This window comes from Tachypleus tridentatus, chromosome 5, assembly GCF_004210375.1.
Source record: "Tachypleus tridentatus isolate NWPU-2018 chromosome 5, ASM421037v1, whole genome shotgun sequence".
In the NCBI taxonomy this organism is placed as follows: domain Eukaryota; kingdom Metazoa; phylum Arthropoda; class Merostomata; order Xiphosura; family Limulidae; genus Tachypleus; species Tachypleus tridentatus.
The window spans coordinates 35,923,663-35,944,539 of NC_134829.1; the positions used below are offsets into that span (position 1 = coordinate 35,923,663).

Sequence of the window (20,877 nt, forward strand, 5' to 3'; positions counted from 1 at the left end):
TGTGTATAGTATCAGGTACAGAAACTCTGGTATGTATAGTATCAGGTACAGAAGCTCTGGTATGTATAGTATCAGGTACAGAAATCTCTGGTATGTATAGTATCAGGTACAGAAGCTCTAGTGTGTATAGTATCAGGTACAGAAACTCTGGTGTGTATAGTATCAGGTACAGAAACTCTGGTATGTATAGTAACAGGTATAGAAATTCTGGTGTGTATAGTATCAGGTACAGAAGTTCTGGTGTGTATAGTATCAGGTACAGAAACTCTGGTATGTATAGTATCAGGTACAGAAACCTGGTATGTATAGTATCAGGTACAGAAACTCTGGTATGTATAGTATCAGGTACAGAAGCTCTGGTGTGTATAGTATCAGGTACAGAAGCTCTGGTGTGTATAGTATCAGGTACAGAAGCTCTGGTGTGTATAGTATCAGGTACAGAAGCTCTGGTGTGTATAGTATCAGGTACAGAAGCTCTGGTGTGTATAGTATCAGGTACAGAAACTCTAGTATGTATAGTATCAGGTACAGAAGCTCTGGTGTGTATAGTATCAGGTACAGAAGCTCTGGTATGTATAGTATCAGGTACAGAAGCTCTGGTGTGTATAGTATCAGGTACAGAAGCTCTGGTGTGTATAGTATCAGGTACAGAAGCTCTGGTGTGTATAGTATCAGGTACAGAAACTCTGGTGTGTATAGTATCAGGTACAGAAGCTCTAGTGTGTATAGTATCAGGTACAGAAGCTCTAGTATGTATAGTTTCAGGTACAGAAGCTCTGGTGTGTATAGTATCAGGCACAGAAACTCTGGTGTGTATAGTATCAGGTACAGAAACTGTGGTATGTATAGTAACAGGTATAGAAACTCTGGTATGTATAGTATCAGGTACAGAAATCCTAGTATGTGTAGTAACAGGTATAGAAACCCAATCCTCTATTGTAAAGATAAGAAAATAAATTTCGCTTAGCACTGACTAATAAAATGTGATCATCCTTTCATATATAGAATGTTTGGTTTTTGAGACTAGTCCCTACCAAACTCTATTTCGTTAAATATGCTATTGTAACCTTTTGAAAATCCTACATTGGACTTTGATAGTCTTATTAAATATTTATCCTTTCCTTGAACCCTGAGTGTATTTGATAAAGTTACTTTCATCTACTTTCCAATTCTTCATGAAAACATAAGGATGAAGGGCGGATCCTCATATATCTACATCGGTAGTTTTAATGACACTAATGGGTAAGATTCTACTACATTACATGGAAATTGTGGATCTAAATATTTCACATATCTAATTACGTTCTTTCACATCACATATCTGCTTTACGCGTGTTATACTTCTAGTTTTTGTGGGTTACAGGAATAACGTTGGATTTTCACGTATGTGTTTCGTCCTCGGTTTTATCAATAATAACACCCTGCTAAAGTGAGCAAAGGTTTTTGTGTTGTCGGCACTCACTGGGATATTATGTTTGTTCCAGTCATTACAATTCATAGTAGGGCCATAAACAACCCAGATGGGTGGTCTCCTCCCAATATGGTTTAAGTTCACACACCCACTGTGTGAGTTACAGGGTCAGCAGCATTCGTGTATATATGAGTAATTTCATTTTTTTAATACGCATATATGTATATGTTTGTTTGTTTGTTTTGAATTTCGCGCAAAGCTACTCGAGGGCTATATGCTCTAGCCGTCCCTAATTTAGCAGTGTAAGACTAAATGGAAGGCAGTTAGTCATCACCATCTACTGCCAACTCTTGGACTACTCTTTTACCAAAGAAAAGTGGGATTGACCGCCACATTATAACGCCCCCAAGGCTGAAAGGGCGAGCATTTTTGGTGCAACCGGAATTCGAACCCGCGACCCTCGGATTACGAGTCGAACGTCTTAACACGCTTGGCCATGCCGGGCCATATCTATATGTATTGCCGGATTATATTTTGATCACGTGATTAAGGACTATTGTTGCGCAAATACTTTGGTTAACATCTCGAAGCCCAAACATTATTTCGTGCTAGTTGTGCTATGGGCCGACATGAGAAAACTAGCAGAGGTTTTAGGATGTTTATCGTGGCGCTTTAGTTCTAATTTCTCAGTAATTTTATTTAAGATCAGTCGTGTCATCGAATATCGAAAAAGATCGTAGTATAAACATCACGATTCGCTACGTAGATTCAGCCAATTAAAGAATATCGTTTATTAGAATTTAATTTGTTCATGTTACCAAATTTCTGATTAATTGGATCACATATTTTACACACACATAGTTTGAACATGTTTTAAATAAATAAATTGTCAAAGCTGCTTAATGTTGTACCCTTCTACTAAATTAATCTATGAAGTAGGCTTCTACTTATTTAAAAAACAACAAAACAAAACACGCAAAATTCTGGCAGGTAAAAGCCTAACAATAAACGACGTTCATGATGTATATGTGTCATTCTCTGTTGGTCCGGCATGGCCAGGTGGTCTAAGGCGCTAGACTCGTAATCCGAGGTGCAAATCTCTTTCCCTCATCATGAACATGCATGCCCTTTTAGCCGTAACGGTCAGTTCCACTTTTTGTTGGTAAAAGAGTAGCCCAAGAGTTGGCGGTGGGTGGTAATGACTAGCTGCCTTCCTCTCTAGTCTTACACTCCTAAATTAGGGACGGCTAACGCAGATAGCCCTCATATAGCTTTGCGCGAAATTCAAAGTAAACAAACATTCTTTGTTTTTCTCTAAAATTAAAAACTAATTTTTGTGCTCTAAGAGCTAACACTAATAACTTTATGGAAGGCACAAAATGATTTTGTATTTTTGTGAATTTAGTTAAAAGGATAGGTAAAATAAAACTTTTAAACGTGCAAGATGAAATGTCATAGGTAAAGAGTGCCTTTAAATGTTCGTGTATATAACACTTTTTAATGATGGAAGTATTAATGGACATTCGTCTGCTATACTTGCATCAAATATTGTAGTAGAGTATACACTGCAACTATCGTAAAATGAAAGTAATAGTTAGAGTGCGCGTTTGGTCTTAATGTGAGAAAAAATTAAATGTTTATTTTAATATTTATTTTTCACAGCAATATATGCCATCACTGACGGATCTCCCTTCCCTCATTATTCTAAACCAAAGGTGAAGAAAAGCTAAGTCCCAGAAGTTCCACGATTAGCTTCATATTGTTTTCTGTTTGGAAGTCACTATGGGTAACATTTGTTCCACAGAACAAAAAAAGAAAGGAAAGGATAAGATACCGACAACAGAAGGGTGAGTTTCATTGTGCGAAATTCATATAGAATTAACATTAGTTACGTTTATTAAGATGAACTTGCAAACATCGGAGTAAGATATTTTTGATTTTAGGTGTTCGTGAGTTATGAAGACTAAAACTGAGGTGAATGACTCAGTTTTTTTTTAGGCTAAAATTTCTAAAATGACGTGAAATATTATTTCACTATTACTAACAAATCCTAATGTTGTTAAGTGAAAGGCCTTACTGGCATCTAATTTACATAAACTGTTTTAGTGCATAAAAACCCGTATATAAATCAGATAATTAGCTTGTCTTCCATCCAAACAGGAAATGACGATCCGTATCTGTTAGAAGGACTGTTTATCCCCCAGTGGCACAGCGGCATGTCTGCGGAATTGCAACTCTAGAATACAGGTTTTAATACCCGTGGTGGGCAGAGTACAGATAGCCTGTTGTGTTGCTTTGTGCTTAACTCTAAACACAGTAAATTATTTATTATTTTCTTGATGAAGTACAATGATTTAATTACATTCGGTTAAAATCTACAATTGATGCCAGTAACCAAAAAACGATATCATACGAAAATGTAGACATGGGATGGGTTAAATATATATACAGTAATTTATCGATTCGGCTTCTGCGAAAATCTACTGTAGAAAAGATGAATTCACGTTTAGTTCGATATATAACTATTTTTATTCAAGGTTTAAAATGAAATGTTTTTGTTATTTGCTTCCGTATGTTATTTTTTCGTATAGAAAGGGGAAAAAAGTTTTCCAGTGTCCTTAGAAACTTGTAAAATACAACTTGTTTCATTCATACAATAATAAATCACGTTCCATTATGAAGTAATATTAATTATGTGCTGATACGTAAGTGAGAATTTTCAACAAATCAATACATATTGTACCTTTGTTGTGAGACAGTCGTTAATAAAATTTATTCAACACCTCAACCACCGCCCCCAGTGGCTCAGCGGTATGTCTGCGGACTTACAACGCTAAAAACCGGGTTTCGACACCCATGGTGGGCAGAGCACAGATAGCCCATTGAGTAGCTTTGTGCTTAATTCAAAACAAAAACAACAACCTCAACCACTACTAACCATATCTCAACCAGCATGATGAACCCTGGTACTGCACAGAGGGCTTTTCGACATTGCATGTGGCAAATATAGTGTGGTTGATATATTGTTAGACATTTTTAATTTCACTCTTAAGTTTTTAGGAACACTTTTGAAATAAATTATTAAGCGGGTATTCCAATGATGTAATTACATGAAAGTTGTAGTGTATATGTATATATACTTGGTTCAAATATTACTCTTCGGCACTAGATGTAGCGAGTGTAGTGTGGTTGATACATTGTTTGACATTTTAAATTTCACTCACAAGTTATTGGGATAATTTATGAAATAAAATATGTAGCGGGTATTCCAATGATGTAATTATATGAAAGTTGTAGTACATATATACTTGGTTGAAGTATTAGAATTATGGAATAAAAGGTTTTTTCACAAATTAAATGAAAGCTGTCTTCATCGTGTAGGTCTCCTCCTGGCGGTAAGCGTCGAATTTCTGTACAATCCACAGAAAGTCTACCTTACGGAAAGAGCTCACCGCCAACAACCAAAGGAAAGGATTCCGGGTTTATCACTAGCGAGGAAACTACTGTACCTTCTTTCTACGGCAACAGTCAGTTTCAGGTTGAGGAAGTATCCAAGGTGACCACACAAGACCCTCGTGCTCCACAATCTCAACCAATTCCAGTTAGTGTAAGTTTGTTAACGTTTGCTTTTATTGTGATATTAGTACGTATACCAATCCATAAAATGCATACGTATCATATACGGGCCAAATATTTCGTGATTCCTGAATGTTTATAAGAAACTAAGTTCTTCGTTCTTGTTTCGTGTGTTTTTCAGACTGGAATCGTTGCGCACGAGTTGGAGGGGGCGATGGTATAGTTATAGTTATATAAATTATACAAATTTAGAATTGAGGAAGATTTCAAAACTTTCGTACATTTTTAGTACCATAAAGTAACACTGTAACAACAATTAACATGGAAAAATGAAATGAATATTGTAAACACGCTGAAATGTAAATAAAGAGAGGTCATACAGCCTAAACGTCGTGTGTTTCTTTTCGTTTTTTCAGTGTCGAATTAACCTGGCATATACACAAATCATTTTGTATTTGAACGATTCCTTGTAAATTAGGAAGTCTTATATATATTTTTTTTTACTTTATGGGTAGTAGGTGTTAGTTATCTCAAGACACTGAACTTTGTTGTTTACTGACAATAATCTGGAATTTGTAAATTACAAAGTAAGGTGGTTGTTCTTTAAACTGTTGATTGTTTTGCCTTATTTTGTGAGTCGACAGGTGACGTTGATCACTATGTTGTCTCTGAACATGTTTAATTAATATCTCATTTCTTACCAGGCCCGACATGGCCAAGTGTGATAAGGCGTTCGACTCGTAATCCGAGGGTCGCGGGTTCGAATTCCGGTCGCACCAAACATGCTCGCCCTTTCAGCCTTGGGGGCGTTATAATGTTACTTTCAATCTCACTATTCGTTAGTAAAAGTGTAGCCCAAGAGTTGGCGGTGGGTGGTGATGACTAGCTGCCTTCCCTCTAGTCTTACACTGCTAAATTAGGAACGGCTAGCGCAGATATTCCTCGAGTAGCTTTGCGCGAAATTCAAAACAACAAACAAACATTTCTCACGCTTACATACCGTATTTTTCGGTGTATAAGAAGCAACTTTGTATAAGACACACCTCTAATTTCAAGGCTATCTTGAGGGTAAAAAATACTTTTCACAGTTATTTGTTCAACATCAGTATAATCTTTTATTATTCTTTAGGATACTTTAAAAGTAGTGACCATACTAAAATAGAATGAGGTTGTTTCATACCTCATTTATTGTTTAATTTATATGAAAACATTGTTCATTTATTATAAAAACTTTCAATATCTTCTTTTACATTGCTGATTTTTTGTTCTTATTAATTACATTGTTACTTTCAACTTGTGTACATTTATTGCTTTGACAAAAACTTGAAAAATTGTATATTTACATTTCGGCAAGGGGCCCGGCATGGCCAGGTGGTTAAGAAATTCGACTCGTAATCTGAGAGTTGGCGGTGGGTGATGATGACTAGCTGTCTTCCCTCTAGTCTTACACTGCTAAATTACGGACGGCTAACACAGATAGCCGTCGGGTAACTTTGCGCGAAATTAAAAAACAACAACAAACATTTCGGGAAAAAAAGCCAAAAATAAATGACCATGTTTTTTGAGTGATAGCTTAAAATTAAACACATAGAAAAAGTTGTTAAATGATCGATAACGACAAATTGGTAGCTCTCTATCCGATCTAAGCTCTTCTTCAATTTCCATTCCTACTGATTTTGTTGATAAAATGAACAGTAAACAGCATGAAGTCTAAAAACATGTGGAAATTAAACACCCTGGGCACGTGAGTAAAAAAAAAAATTATTGAGCTTCAACAGTTCAAATAACAAGTGAAACAACTGAAAGGGTAAAGCAGGCCTCTGTTCCATCAGGGCTTAGCAGGACTAAGTGGTTAGAGTGTTCGACTCATCGTCTGAGAGTTGCGGGTTCTAATCCCTGTTTCATTAAACATGCTTGCTTTTACTTCCATGGGGATGTTATAATGTATTGATCAATCCCACTATTCATTGGTAAAAAAGTAGCTCAAGAGTCAGCAGTGGGTGATGATGACTAACTGCCTTCCCTCTAGTCTTATGCTGGTAAATTAGGTAGAGCTAGTGCAGATAGCTTTCGTGTAGCCTTGTGTGAAATTCAAAACCAAAAAACAAACCATCCCACTGAAAGCCTTAGAAGCACCTATTTTTTTTTAATTGGGAAATCATATAGCCACACAATATAGGAGAACCATTGGTTCTTCCTGCTTCTGTAAAGATGTCTTAAATAATACATGGAGAGAGGTAATGACGAGAACCTCAAATCCATTCTCATAAAGCCTATAGATGTAATTTCTATTGATATAAGTGTATTTGGTAACAGTCATCAAGAAGAATTGGAAACCACAGATGATGCAAATTTACTTTCACTTTTCGTACTTGTATGATATTGCTATGAAAAGGGAGTGTCATACAAGTACCAAAAGTGAAAGTAAATTTGCATCATCTGTGGTTTTCGATCTTCATGATGGTATTTGTATGACACTACTATGAAAAGGGAGACTGTAAACAGTTTCTGTTTTGCTATAGTCATCTTCTCTCTTGTTGAGGGATTTTTCACCACAAACAATCTCTCTTGGGTTATTTGTATTTGAGTATGCACTGATGGTGCAGCTACATTTATGGGAAACAGGAAAAGGTCAGAGCCAAAGTATGGGATCTTGGTATAGGTGTGATATTTAAACAATGCATTATATACAGGTAAGCAGTGGCTTTAGAGAAAGTGCAGCCCGAAGCAAATAAAGTTCTAGGAAATGCTATGAGTATTGTGACTGTTGTAACATCAATAGTTTTGAACAGCAGGCTGTTTTCTGTTCTTTGTGGAACTGGTTATCTCATGGGAATATACTCTGTCACCTGAAATATGAACATCACATTTTTTTCGTTACATAGCAACTCTATACCACCAGCACATTTTATGAATTTTAATAAAATCTATTATAGCATTGAGTAATTGTGGATGGTGTACAGCACCAGATTTCAAGTTGTGATCATTGGGCTGTCTTTAAGTGGTCTGTGGAAAGGTGACGTAATTACAGAAAGGAAATATAGTGTATAGTTACCATTAGAATGTGCTGAGAGAAACAAATGAACATAGGTGATTTACAAACAAAATTTGAAAACAACTGTTCGAAAGGATGCATTGACAAGAGAAACAAAAAACATAGGTGATCTACACACAAAAAAATTTGAAAACAACTGTTTGAAAGAATGCATTGGCAAACTATTGAAACTACATTGTTTTTGGTGCTCTATTATGAAACAATTTTTTTTAGCACTAGATATCAGTGGTCCATAACGTATGAGTTGCTCTACCTAAACTTGTTCTTTCAAAATTATTCCACAAATATACTATGAATTTTATTTTCACAAATCTCTATGGAAACCTTAAATCTGAAGCTGTCTTCATTTCTCTAATACTCTTTTAGTTCCTTATATAATTATACCATATTTTCCAGAAAGTTTGCTCAATGAATGATATGCTCAAGGAAAGATAAAAATAGGGATATTTCTTTAACATTTGCATTATTCACTAAATGTATTATGATATAGTTTTTTTTTTAATTTATAAAAATGGGTTACTGTGGAAACGCCTAAGAAAAAACATTTTCTAATTATAAGGTGTAACCCATTGTTTAAGTTAGTAATTTGAAAACAATAAGTGTCATTTTGATAAACTGTGTGAATTTAATTCATTTTTTATCTTTATATCAGAAGTTGGATAACCAACCATAGTTATTTTTAAGCAGTTAATTATCCACAAGAAAGTTCAATGATTTAATGTACTTCACAAATATTTTAAAGAATATATTCCCCTCACAACAGCATGAGCACACACATAAAGATTACTGTGAATTATAAAAAGGCTGTAGTATCTAAAGAAATTAAAGTTTTTAGTTTACTGATTTTAAACCCTTTATAAATAAATATAAGTCATTTTTTACTTCTGAAGAAAAACTCTGAAGTAATTCATTCATGTTATGAATGAAAGAAATGGTAGTTGTTAGCTATAGCTTTGTTTTGTCAGTGTTAGAAGAAGGTTGATTTACAAAGGGAACTTAACCATGATAGTTGTTTAAAAAATAAAAGAATTTTTTGGGGATTGGTTAGCTTAAGCCAGGACCTGTGGGTCAATGTAGTGTAACTTAATCTCTTACAGTAGTATTTGATTATTGGTCATACAGCTGAGTTAAAGAGAGGGTAAATTGAACCTCTATGATACAAGTTTGGTTTTATTGGTAACCTGCATAGTGTTGTTCATACAAATTATCTGTTTGGAAACACCACTTGCTGTGGCACAGTGTGTATATGTGTTTGTGTTATTGGTTAGATCCTTTGGTTGACTGGGAAGGGGAGGGACACTCTGAGTATCAGGTTTGAGGAATAAGTTGTGTGAAAATTAAACAGTAATCTGTTTGTTGGAAGGGAATAGTTAGAGGTGACTTGAGGCTCTTGAGATCAAGTTTTGGCCAACACATGTTACTTTTAATACTCAGTTGTTACAGAGATGTTCAGAGTAATGGTCAGTGTCTCCAACATGTCATTTTAAGATGATACCAGCATTGTTTAGGTTGTGTTCTCTTCTAAATAATAATAATGCATGATGTGCTAAATTATATCTGTCTTGTTTGTATGGCAGACAGATTATGTGGATTCTAGGATTCTAGCAAGTGCAAAAACACCTGTTTGCAGAATAGCAGATTTTTAAGCTTCTGTTATACTACTGAATAAATATAAATATTGTTTTAAATATGATTAGGTTCCAATAACAGTTGACAAACCTTCTACTTGGGAGGATGCCAATGTTTTGTCAGATTTTCAAAGATTTCCAGAAGCAGTACAATTATTGTTACATGGACGTTTTGAGGAACCTCTGCCACCATGTCCTGTTAAACAGATCTCTCTTTGCATCAGTGCTGTTTATTGGGGTGAGGTTCTAAGTATTTGTGTTCACATTATTATTGCTTTGTTTCTTAAATTAGTTTGTCATATTTTATTTAACAGTTGCTGTCTTTGAACTGTTTTTTTATCCTCCTTGTTTTTATTTGAAGTATATGAGAGAAAGGAAAAAAAACAAATGAATAAATTACATCTCAAAACATAATAGTTAGATTACTGTTTTTGCAATGTTTCACAATATAGAAAAAATGCTATTTTAGATCATAAGAGTAACATAATTCCAGGTTTTGGTGTTTAGTCAATTTTTATATGTTATTTACCATCTTTGATTTACAGATACTCAAGTAGAAAGGTCTTTCTTCATGGAATATGTCTATCCTGATTTGAGATTACAATGTGCCGAAAATGGATATGAATTCAATGTTATAGACTTACACTGGGGCCTTGCTGGTGATTGTTTAGATGACCAGAGTTTCAAGGAAGTATGCCTTGATACTATCAAGGATATGAAAGGAAGAGGACACTTAATTTCAGTGGTAAAGTTTACATAAACAGTCATTTGCTACAATTAAGATCAACTTATTTTTAGGCCTTCTTCCTGATAAACCTTTACAGATATCTGTCTATCGTTGGCAGAACATAATTCGGGGATAATGCTTAGAAAATTCTTGTATGTGACAAGGCAATGCTCGCCCTTTCAGCCGTGGGGGAGTTACAATGTGATGGTAAATCCCACTATTCGTTTGTAAAAGAGTAGCCCAAGAGTTGGCGGTGGGTGGTGATGGCTAGCTGCCTTCCCTTTAGTCTTACACTGCTACATTAGGGACGGCTAGCACAGATAACCCTCAGTAGCTTTGTGCGAAATTCAAAACAAACAAACTAATCCTAGTAATTCAGTTATAATTAAAATAGTAAAACACATTTACAGATGATATTGCATAGGATGTTTAACTTATGTATGACTGAAAATCAATTAATATTCATTAGATAACTATTTCTAAAAATTAATCTACATGCTGGGTCCTTTAAGCAGCATTTTGATGAAAGCACCTTAAAATGTTACTGATTGCCAAGTTATTTATAGCATCTATTATTTCATATTATAGTTTCACAGTACATTTATAAAAGTTGGTTGGTTTGGCATTTTATCGAGAAAGCAACAAGGCTATCTGCGCCAAATATTCGGTAAAAATAATATTATTATAATTAGTAAAAAGGAATCAAGGTAAAACAAAACATTGTTTAATTTTTGAATTTAAAACTTAAATAGTGTTAAATCCAAATTTTAAATCTAGTTTACAGCAATAAGTGAGAAAGTAAAGTAATACAAGTTTTAAAATATTTTTCTGTAGCATACTTTTAATTATTATAACTCGCCAGGACGATTAACGGGTAGTTCAAACATCAACGTTAGACACCTGAAACTGGCCTTTCCAGTCCTGGTTTCAACTTGTTTGATGTTATGGTCATTTTCTAATTTCATATCGAACTAGTTGTAATTTAATTTGTATAAAGAAATCATTTTAAAAAAGAACAATAAAACAAAGTCTAATTTATAAATTAAAAACTTAAATAGCATTAAAAAGGAAAATGGCTTTAAAAAATTAAAAATATTTGTAAGGTGGACGGTGCCATTGCGATGGTGACACTGTCAAACATTGAGGATAAACCTTGGGGCAAAACATGTCTAAAATAGTGCCGTCGTTGAGAGTCGTAGGCCCGGCATGGCCAGGTGGATAAGACACTCGACTCGTAATCCGAGGGTTGCGGGTTCGAATTCCTGTCACACAAAACATGCTCGCCATTTTAGCTGTGGGGGGCGTTATAATGTGAGGGTCAGTCCCACTATTCATTAGTAAAAGAGTAGCACAAGAGTTGGCGGTGGGTGGTGATGACTACCTGCTTTCCCTCTAGTCTTACACTGCTAAATTAGGGACAGCTAACGCAGATAGCTCTCGTGTAGCTTTGCGCGACTTTCAAAACAAACCAAACCAATTGAGAGTCTTAACGACGGCAAGACATTTAAATGTGTCACACAGGAAACACATTGGTGCATCAGTCCCAGATAAAAGAAGAGAATGAGTTTTCTAGTAAGGAAAACTTCCTCTTTCCTATGCTCAGGAAACAAGACGGCCAAAGTCCGACAGACGGTTTTATCTGGAAAGTCGACTGCCAACTGGCACGGAGCCGAGCCTCGAACACAGGACCATAATCCATGTATGGAACGGGTACAGCAGTGATAGTGCTAGAGCAGACAGTCTTAACTGCGGCGTTGGCGAACTCGTTCCCACGAATACCAATATGGCCTGGTATCCAGAAGAACTAGATAGAAGTAGATGTTAAAGAGAAATGGTCCAGTCGGTTTTGAATATCGGCTAGAACAGGGTGAGAACAAACATGAAGCGATTCAAGGGCCAGTAGAGAACTAAGCGAGTCAGTATAAATAGTGCAATTTCAGTACTGCTTACCTTCTATGTGATGAAGGGCAAGAGAAATGACATACAGTTCAGCAGTTAACACAGAAGCTGTATAAAGGATTCTTTCTACAACCACCAAACCACAACAAACCATAGCAGAGCCCACAGAATCACCTGATTTCGAACCATCTGTATAAATAGAAATGGAAAGATGGTTCGGAAGATTTTCAGTAAATAAAAGACAGTACTTCCAATTGGGAGTATCTGCTTTTCTCAAATGACTTAAAGAAAGGTCACATTTGGAGACTGTAATAAGCCATGGTGGGATGGGCTGACCAGTGGATACAGCAATGTTATTCAAGGACAAACCTAATTCATCTAACTGCACCTGGATACGAAGATAAAAAGGAATAATAACAGACTGTCTGTTCTGAAAAAACATGGACCACTGAGGAAGGAAAACACATCCCCAGGTGGAATGCTGTGGTAAGGATCGAAGTTTTGAAGCATATAATAAAGACAGTTGCAAATGGTGGAGGTATAGAGGAGGTTCATGAGACTCTGTGTACAAGCTATAGACTTCAGAAGAGCAGAAAGCCCCAGTGCAGAGCCGAAGTTCTTAATGATGAATGGGTTCTAGTGTCTTCAAGCCCAAAGTCCTCGGAGAGCTATAGACCAGAGACCCACAGTCTAGTTTCGATCAAATAAGAACACGATATATCTTTAGCATAGAACATCGATCTGCTCCCCAAGTGGTGGAAGAGAGGACACAGAAATTATTCAGAGCTTTTGTACATTTGACTCATAGCTGTTTGATGTGTGGTATAAAGGTCAGCTTACGGTCAAAAACAAACCACAAGAACTTTGCCTCAGGGACCATGGGAAGCACAACTTCACCAACATGGAGTTCAGGATCTGAGTGAATACCCCATTGGCAGCAAAAAGTACATGCAAATGGTTTTACAGATGAGAAGTTACAGCTGTTTGTTGTGGTCCACTTCAGTAAAAGATTGAGGGCAGTCTATAGCTGCTGCTCAAAATACCTCATGTTTGATGACTGACATGAGATGTGACAGTCGTCGTCCTAGGGCCCGTTTGCAACAGTAAGAGGGAGTTGTTCAGTAATGGCATTAATCTTTATCATGAAAAGTGTGACGCTCCAAACACAACCCTGAGGGACTCCAAGTTCCTGAAGAAAAGAACGGGAAAGTGTCGAAAGTATCATAAGCCTTCTCAATGTCAAAGAATATTGATACAAGATATTGTCATTTGAGAAAGGCTTCTCTTATTGACGTTTCAAGTCGAATCAGGTGGTCCATAGTGGAGCGCTGTCGTCGGAACCCACACTGGGTGGGCGAGAGGAGGTTGTTTGATTCAAGGAACCAAACAAGACGAACATTAACCATTCTCTCTAAGATCTTATAGAGATAGCTTGTCAAAGCAATTGGACTGTAGCTTGAAGGAATCTTCAGATCCTTTCAAGGCTTAGAGAAAGGTAGAACAATAGCCTGGTGCCAGGCATCAGAAATAAACATTCACCTTTCAGATACGGTTAAAAACAATCAGAAGAATAGCAAGAGAAGCAGGAGACAGATGGCGCAGCATCTCATATTGTATATCATCAGGTCTGACCAATGTGCTGCCAAACTGATTAAGGGCCAGTTTGAGTTCCACCAGTGTAAAGGGACTATTATAATCATAGAGTCAATCAGTTTCAATAGAAAGAGGTGATTGCTCTGCCCGAGTCTTGATGGCTAAGAAAATGTAGGACGGAGCAGTATGTTAGATACCTGGCAAGAGCTTTCACTGAGAGTATCTGTGATGCTCTGGGCATCAGCTACTTCTTGGCCATCAGAGAGTAAGATCGAGAGGGGGACAGAATTGTAGTGCCCACTGACCCTTCGAACCCTGTCCCATGTGACCTTGGAACTGGTGGTAAAAGATATGTCAGATGTGAACTTAATCCAAGATTCCTTCTGTCTTTGACGTTTTACCTGTCGAGCATGTGTATGGGCCTGCTGGAAAGCAATGCAGTTTGAAAGTGTGGAATACCAATGAAAGGTGTCCCTTGCCCGTTTTTGAGCTTTCCATATCATGTAGCAGGCACGATTCTATCATGGACGAGGATATCGTGGAAAACGTATCGAGGTTTTAGAAATACATTCAGTCACTGCTGCCACGCAGTCATCTATTGATGGCTAGCAGACACTAGCAGGATCAAGCTCTGTTAGAGCAGTGAAAGAGGGACAATTGGCTTGATCTAGCTTCCACCGGGGCACATTGGTTAGGTGACATGGACCACAGCCAGTCTCTCTTAAAATGATAGGGAAATGATCACTGCTTCATAGGTTACTGTCAATCTTCCATGAAGAGGGGGAGAATAATGAAGGGGGGCAAACTGAAAGATCAATACCAGTAAAAGACTGATTAGTTGCATGAAAATAAGTATAAGAACCAGTATTGAAAAGAGAAAGGTTGTAAAGTGAGAGCATATGTTCTACAGAGCCATCCCTTCCATCAATATCAGCACCTCTTCAAAGGAGATTATGTCCACTAAAGTCCCCCAGGATTAAAAAGGGAGATGACAACTATTCAATGAGAGCATCAAGATCTGATTGATCATAGGTCTCTCCAGGAGACAAGCAGAGAGAACTAACAGTGATGGTATGACCCAAGGAAACACAGATGGCCACAGCCTCCAGGGGTGTGTCGAGTGGCAAAAACATGCTGGGCACATGCTGATCAACCAACAATACCACCACTCCATACACTCATCTATTACACAACATGCCATTTTTGTAGAAAGAAAACTGTCAAAAGGTGACTGTATCAGCAGGTTTCAGAAATGTTCCTTCAAAAAAATACGTACAAGATGGTAAGAAGCAATCAGTGCTTTGATGTCACCCAGGTTAGAACCTAAACCTTGAGAGTTCCACTGTATCAAAGTAGCCATTTTATTTATGTGTAGGCAAATTGGGTGGAGAGCCATTCTGTTTTCAACCATGTCCTTTTTCTTTATTTGAGGGAGGTCTATCGACCTCCATGGATCCTGCCCTGGGTCGATTTGGCTGGTTTCTGTCATTGGAAGAAGATTCCAGCGACTGAGGACATGAACAGATGATCGTTTTGCATCTTGGGGTGGGAGAAGAAGATGTACCCAAGGAAATTCCCAGACCCAGAACCAAAGGAAGTGAATTTTGGGGTTTGCTGGAATGAATGTTAGGGACAGAGATGGGTTTGACGTTGAATCACCAACTTTCTTAACCATGGAGGCCAAAAGAATTTTCACATAGTTTGAGAATGATTCTTTTGGAGGCATGGAGAGATCCATCTGCACTCCCACTGTAGTAGTGGAACGAAATGCAGCAGCAGACACCCGAAGTGAAGTGCTGGACAGTAGCTTTTGAGCATCAGGGTAAGTAATGGTTTGAATCGTTTTCAAACTCTGCACCTCTTTTTCTTCCAACCACTTAGGGCAAGAAAAAAAGTAGGATGGGTGAAAGCCATTACAATTAATGCATTGAGGGTCTGTTTCACACTCAAAGGCATCATGGCTCTTACCACCTCAATGAGTGCACGTCAAGGAACCATGACATAATGTCTTTGAGTGACCGAACCTCTGATATTTAGAGGGTTTGGAATATATGGCTGTTTCTTGCAATTAAGATAACCTGCCTTGATGGTGGCAGGTGGACGTGGTTATGTAAATGTCAAAATGAGGACATTGGTTGGCATCATAATTCCATCTTTGAGAGTGGAGATATGCCTTACTGAAGAAACTCCTTGGGTGGAGAAACTAGTTAAGATCTCTGACTTGGGATGTTCTTTAAATCCCTCTCAACAGTAACTCCCTGTGACATGTGACAAAGTAACATGGGAAGTAACCTCAATGGGTATATCCCCAATCTCTTTCGAATGCAAGAGAAGTTCACTGTGTTTAGGAGTGAATGTTTCCACCAATATGTCACTAGAGTAAAACTTTTTGACTGACTTAGGAGAACCAGCAAGTCCCTCTCGTCCCTTCTGAATATAAAGGAAGAGATTTGCTCTAAAGGTTTGTTTGAAAGAGAATGTAATATTAGAAAATGAAGTACAGGTGTTACAGATGTTGAAGATTGCTGCTCAAGAGTCTTCAAGATGTGGTCATTTATCTATGGACTGTGTTTTCACTATTTTATTTATGTTTTTATTTGTGGATCCATAATAAAGAAAGAATATTTTGGTTCCCATTGACCCCACCCACCATAGAGCTCTAAGAGGAGATGCACTACAGTGCCAAACAAGGACACTGCAGCAATGCCAGTGTTTCATGAGCACTATATATACCCAAACACCAGCATCAGATACAATGTCCACAACACCTGTTGAGAACATCCAACACTGGTACTTGGTTGACCCCAGCCCAAGTGGATCAGCCAATTAACCCTAGGAGGGCCACCCAAAGGCCACCTGTCTTCTGGAATTCAAGGCCAAAGTGGTGTGTTAGAGTTTTACTCCTCAACCACCAGGATTCTCTCCTCCCCTTCAGAGCAAACACATGGGTGGATGTTTAGATCCCAGAGAAGGTAAACTGAAAGAACAGAACCTTCTATGGGAGGTCCCCTCACCATGTACAGGAATCCACATCGAGGGATTTATAAAAGAGATCAGCAAAAATAATTTCATATCGTTGTCTGGGACTCAGATGTTTCAAGTATCCAATACATTAAAAATCCTTATTTGAAACATTATATATGTAAATTCATAAATTTGAATTAATAAATATGATTACTGGTGCTAGCATACTTAAGCATACTTTTCATGTTGGACATAACTTTTAGTAACTTTTATTAACAGCATTCAAGCAAGTAGTTCTTAGAACATTGTACAGGGTGTTTGGAAAGTCAATGTGCACTTATATATTTACCAACAGACATGTTTCAGTATAGAATACAGGAGGTAAATATGAATGAAAATTATAAACAATGTTGAAAGTGACCCCTGTTGGCATCAATACAGGCTTGGATCCTTCTTATTTTGTTTCTAAACACTGCTGTCAGTTGCTGGCTTGAAATAGACTGAATAGGCATATGATTACAAAACTGCACAGTGACTTTCTGAACACCCTTTAGATAACAGTGGCTAGCTTCAATCTTTAATGATTACTGTAATGTACAAAAGCTAACCAGTAACTTATACCTGACATGCTGACCAGAAAGTTAGACTATCCAATTGGATAGTACTGTTAGAATATGTTCTATTATTGGGTAGAATTTTTTTTGGAATATTTCATTTAAAACAAATGCAGAGTCCAGTTCACTTAAGGATAACAAAATGTTAAAGTTAATGTATGTATGACTTACAAATAAAGTTTAAGTCACTTGCTTTCAATAATTCCTAACTAATTTATTGATAACAAACATGGTGACTGTGTTGATTAGCTTACTAACTGGACCACTGAAAAACAAATGCAATAACTCTTACAGTCTAACTGATTAAATCACTCAGGCTGATATTTTTTAATTGTAGTGTGTTGTTTTTTTTGCACTTCAGGAAGTTTAAAGATTCTACAGAGACCAAATCTTTTATTAGTTTTCTATAATTATTACATACTGTAATAAAAAGAAACTTCCTCTAGTGAACAAAAACATGTTATAAAAATATAGCCCATAACAGTATATTCAGTTCAATAATAAATGAAAAAGATAATTAATTTATGACAAGTTATAGCTTTTACAGTAAGATTGTTTTAGAATAGGTATGAAATTTCTGTCACTGGTCCGATCATTCTTAAGTAGATACGTTTTAATGGTAAAGAATGTTTTAGTATTGAATATAATTGTTAAAATAGAAATATTGACATATTTACAACTATGTTCATAAAATAAACTCATGGGAGCATTTCTTACAATGTAAAATAATATTTTTGTTCCATGGAGTATTATAAAAAAAATGTACAGCATAAAAACAAATGTTCTTTTGCTGATAAATGCAAACACCATTATTTTATTCATCAGTTTATATTTTAGTAAATAGATAAAAGTATTTTAATACTTTTTTAATATCAGAAATAAATGTATACTGATAATACTAATTTACCCTAAAGTATCAATTCTACTATATTTGGTTCAGTGGTGTTGAACTTTTTTCTTTTTTGAAAATCCATTTCAGTAATTTAATGGCTCAGTATTATTTTTTATTCATTCCTGTTTCAAAAACTCCTTTAATTTTACCACTACTTGTGATATAGGAGAGAACAGCACACACCAACTTTGAAAAATTAAAATGGAATAACAAGAATATTCAGTATATAATACAGGCTATTATAATTTATCATCATCCTGAGATTAAAGAACATTTATTCTCTTCGTTCTTTTAACTGAATTGTCTCTACTTTTATCTAATGTTTCGTTATTTTTTTGTAATAAGGGTTATGAGAATTTACAATTTATGATATACATTTAATTTATAGCAGGAAACAACAATGTAAACAATTAAGTTTTTATGAACACTAACTGTAGGTAGAATTTATTGAAAGTAGGTTAACAACAAGTCTCAAGTTATGCAGTTATGTTAAAAAACAAAATATGATATTTATAATTACAGATTTGATTAAACTGCTTTTTTCTATATTAAAGTTTACCTTGAGTTCTCAATTTTTCTACTCTAAAGAACATACTCCTCTTCTATTTCTTCATGTGAGCATATAAATGTTTAATTTTGCTCATATTTCATTTAACTCATTACCTTTGTTTGTTTTAAGAATCTACTTTCTATCATAGGCGATTAAGTTTGTCTGTTTTTATAGGTCTTTTTAAATGACGTGCTAGATGATCCTTTGTTACCAAAAGAAATTTTGGCCACAGTTTTTGAATCATTTAAAAGCAACTTAGTATCTCCTGAAAAGCAAGAACTATTTGAAAAATGGTATTTCCTTGATGAAAATGCAAATCCACCATGTTACTTCCTTCGGCCAGTCAGTGAACACTTGCCTGGCATACTTGAAGAATTACAGGATGTCAGACTAGAGGCCATTGAAGTGTGGAGAAAAGAGGCAAATGAGATGCTAGAAACCTTAAATTCAAACTTAGAAGAGAAAGACAAATACTTATCAACAGGTTTGATATTGGTTATTTATGTTATTTCTTAACACAAGATTATTGGAGTGTTAAAACTCAGTTCTTAATTCAAGTATTTCATTTTACTAGTGTAGCATTTCATAAAAAAATAAGACAATTTTAATACTATTATAAACTATATTTTTAATGTTGTAATTTATTTATTACTTGGAGGATGTATGATGATGCAAGTAAGTTTATGGCAGTGTGCTTAGAATTTTCTAAATTTACGTCAAGAAACCTCCTGACTTTGCAAAATATCAAGAGTTCTTACATGTAAATAAGGTGAGCCAGTTAATAAGTTAAGTAAGCTGACAGAATGAATCATTGAACCATGGATATAACCAACTAATGAGTGTTTTGATTTCAGTCACTTGATCAATCATTTACAAATTGCATGACTTCATTTACTATTTTAACTTTGGTCAAGGTATTTCTGTTTTAGCTTCATTTTAACTTCCACTGTAAATTATTCAAAATATAGTCCATATCACAGTAGAAATTTAGTTTATTTACACTGGACAATTTAAAAGAACCCACCAATGGAAGAAAAATATACATATGCCAAGAGTTCCATATAAACAATAAGATATTGTTTCTTATTTATGTTTTTTGTTCTTGGATAAAATATTTTTCTTTGTGAACAACTCCTGAATTCTAAATGTCAAAAACAGTATATCTTCTTCACTTTCAGTCCTAGAAGAAGAGTTAAAAACGGCAATTTTTGATGATCCTTTAATGGTTAAATGTAGTCTATGGCTTCAACGAAAGTATACTCACAATCCTAAGGATGAAAATATTGAGGAGAGTGTTCAGCTAAATGTTAGCCTTGTGGAAAGCACTGCTTTAAAGTTGAAAGCTCTGCAAAGAAATTTAGATGAATATTTTCCCGAGTCACAGAAGCTGGTGTTTCATGTTAAGTGGCATGATGGTAGCATTAATCCCAAAATCGTACCAGAACATGCAGAATACCTGAATGAGTTGTGCACAACTATAAAAAGCGAGCTTTGTAAGATGATCAATGGGATATATGAAGAAGATATTATGGAAGAAGCTCATCAGCCTTATAAAGGTAAATTTGTTTTATAACTGCATTATGATTGTTTTTAGATTTGGCATAGTGATTTAGCACTAAATGATACAATGTTTTTCCATCTGGAGCAAGAGTATAGATGATGACTGAAAAAAGGAAGGGCATACTTACTTGCTTCACAATAATATATGTTTATTTTTATTACTTCCTGTGAAGATTTTATTTTAAAAAAAATATAAAAATAATATGAAACATACAACCTTTAGTAATGATATTGTAGTAATAATTTGAAATGAAACAAGCAATTACATAAAAGTACAAACTCCATTAAATTACAGTTACGTTTAATGCTTCTAGAATAATGAATTAATTTTTTAGAATTTAATTCTTTTGTGTCTAATAAAAGTAACAAAATAATGCTTATAGTAATTAAAAGTAGATTGGTTAGATC

At 35.7% G+C, this 20,877-nt stretch overlaps 1 protein-coding gene across 17 annotated transcripts in view; it reads left to right on the forward strand.

Moving 5' to 3' along the window:
- Nucleotides 1-20,877, forward strand: part of LOC143250935 (NACHT and WD repeat domain-containing protein 2-like) — a 97,672-nt gene that overhangs the window by 69,504 nt on the left and 7,291 nt on the right. For all 17 annotated transcript variants that reach the window (XM_076502158.1, XM_076502161.1, XM_076502147.1 and 14 more), the window contains 6 exons: nt 3,074-3,258; nt 4,793-5,018; nt 9,740-9,908; nt 10,216-10,415; nt 19,084-19,393; nt 20,088-20,465. In XM_076502158.1, coding sequence (XP_076358273.1) covers nt 3,194-3,258; nt 4,793-5,018; nt 9,740-9,908; nt 10,216-10,415; nt 19,084-19,393; nt 20,088-20,465 — 1,348 coding nt within the window. In that variant the 5' untranslated portion in view covers nt 3,074-3,193. The remainder of the gene's footprint in view (nt 1-3,073; nt 3,259-4,792; nt 5,019-9,739; nt 9,909-10,215; nt 10,416-19,083; nt 19,394-20,087; nt 20,466-20,877) is intronic.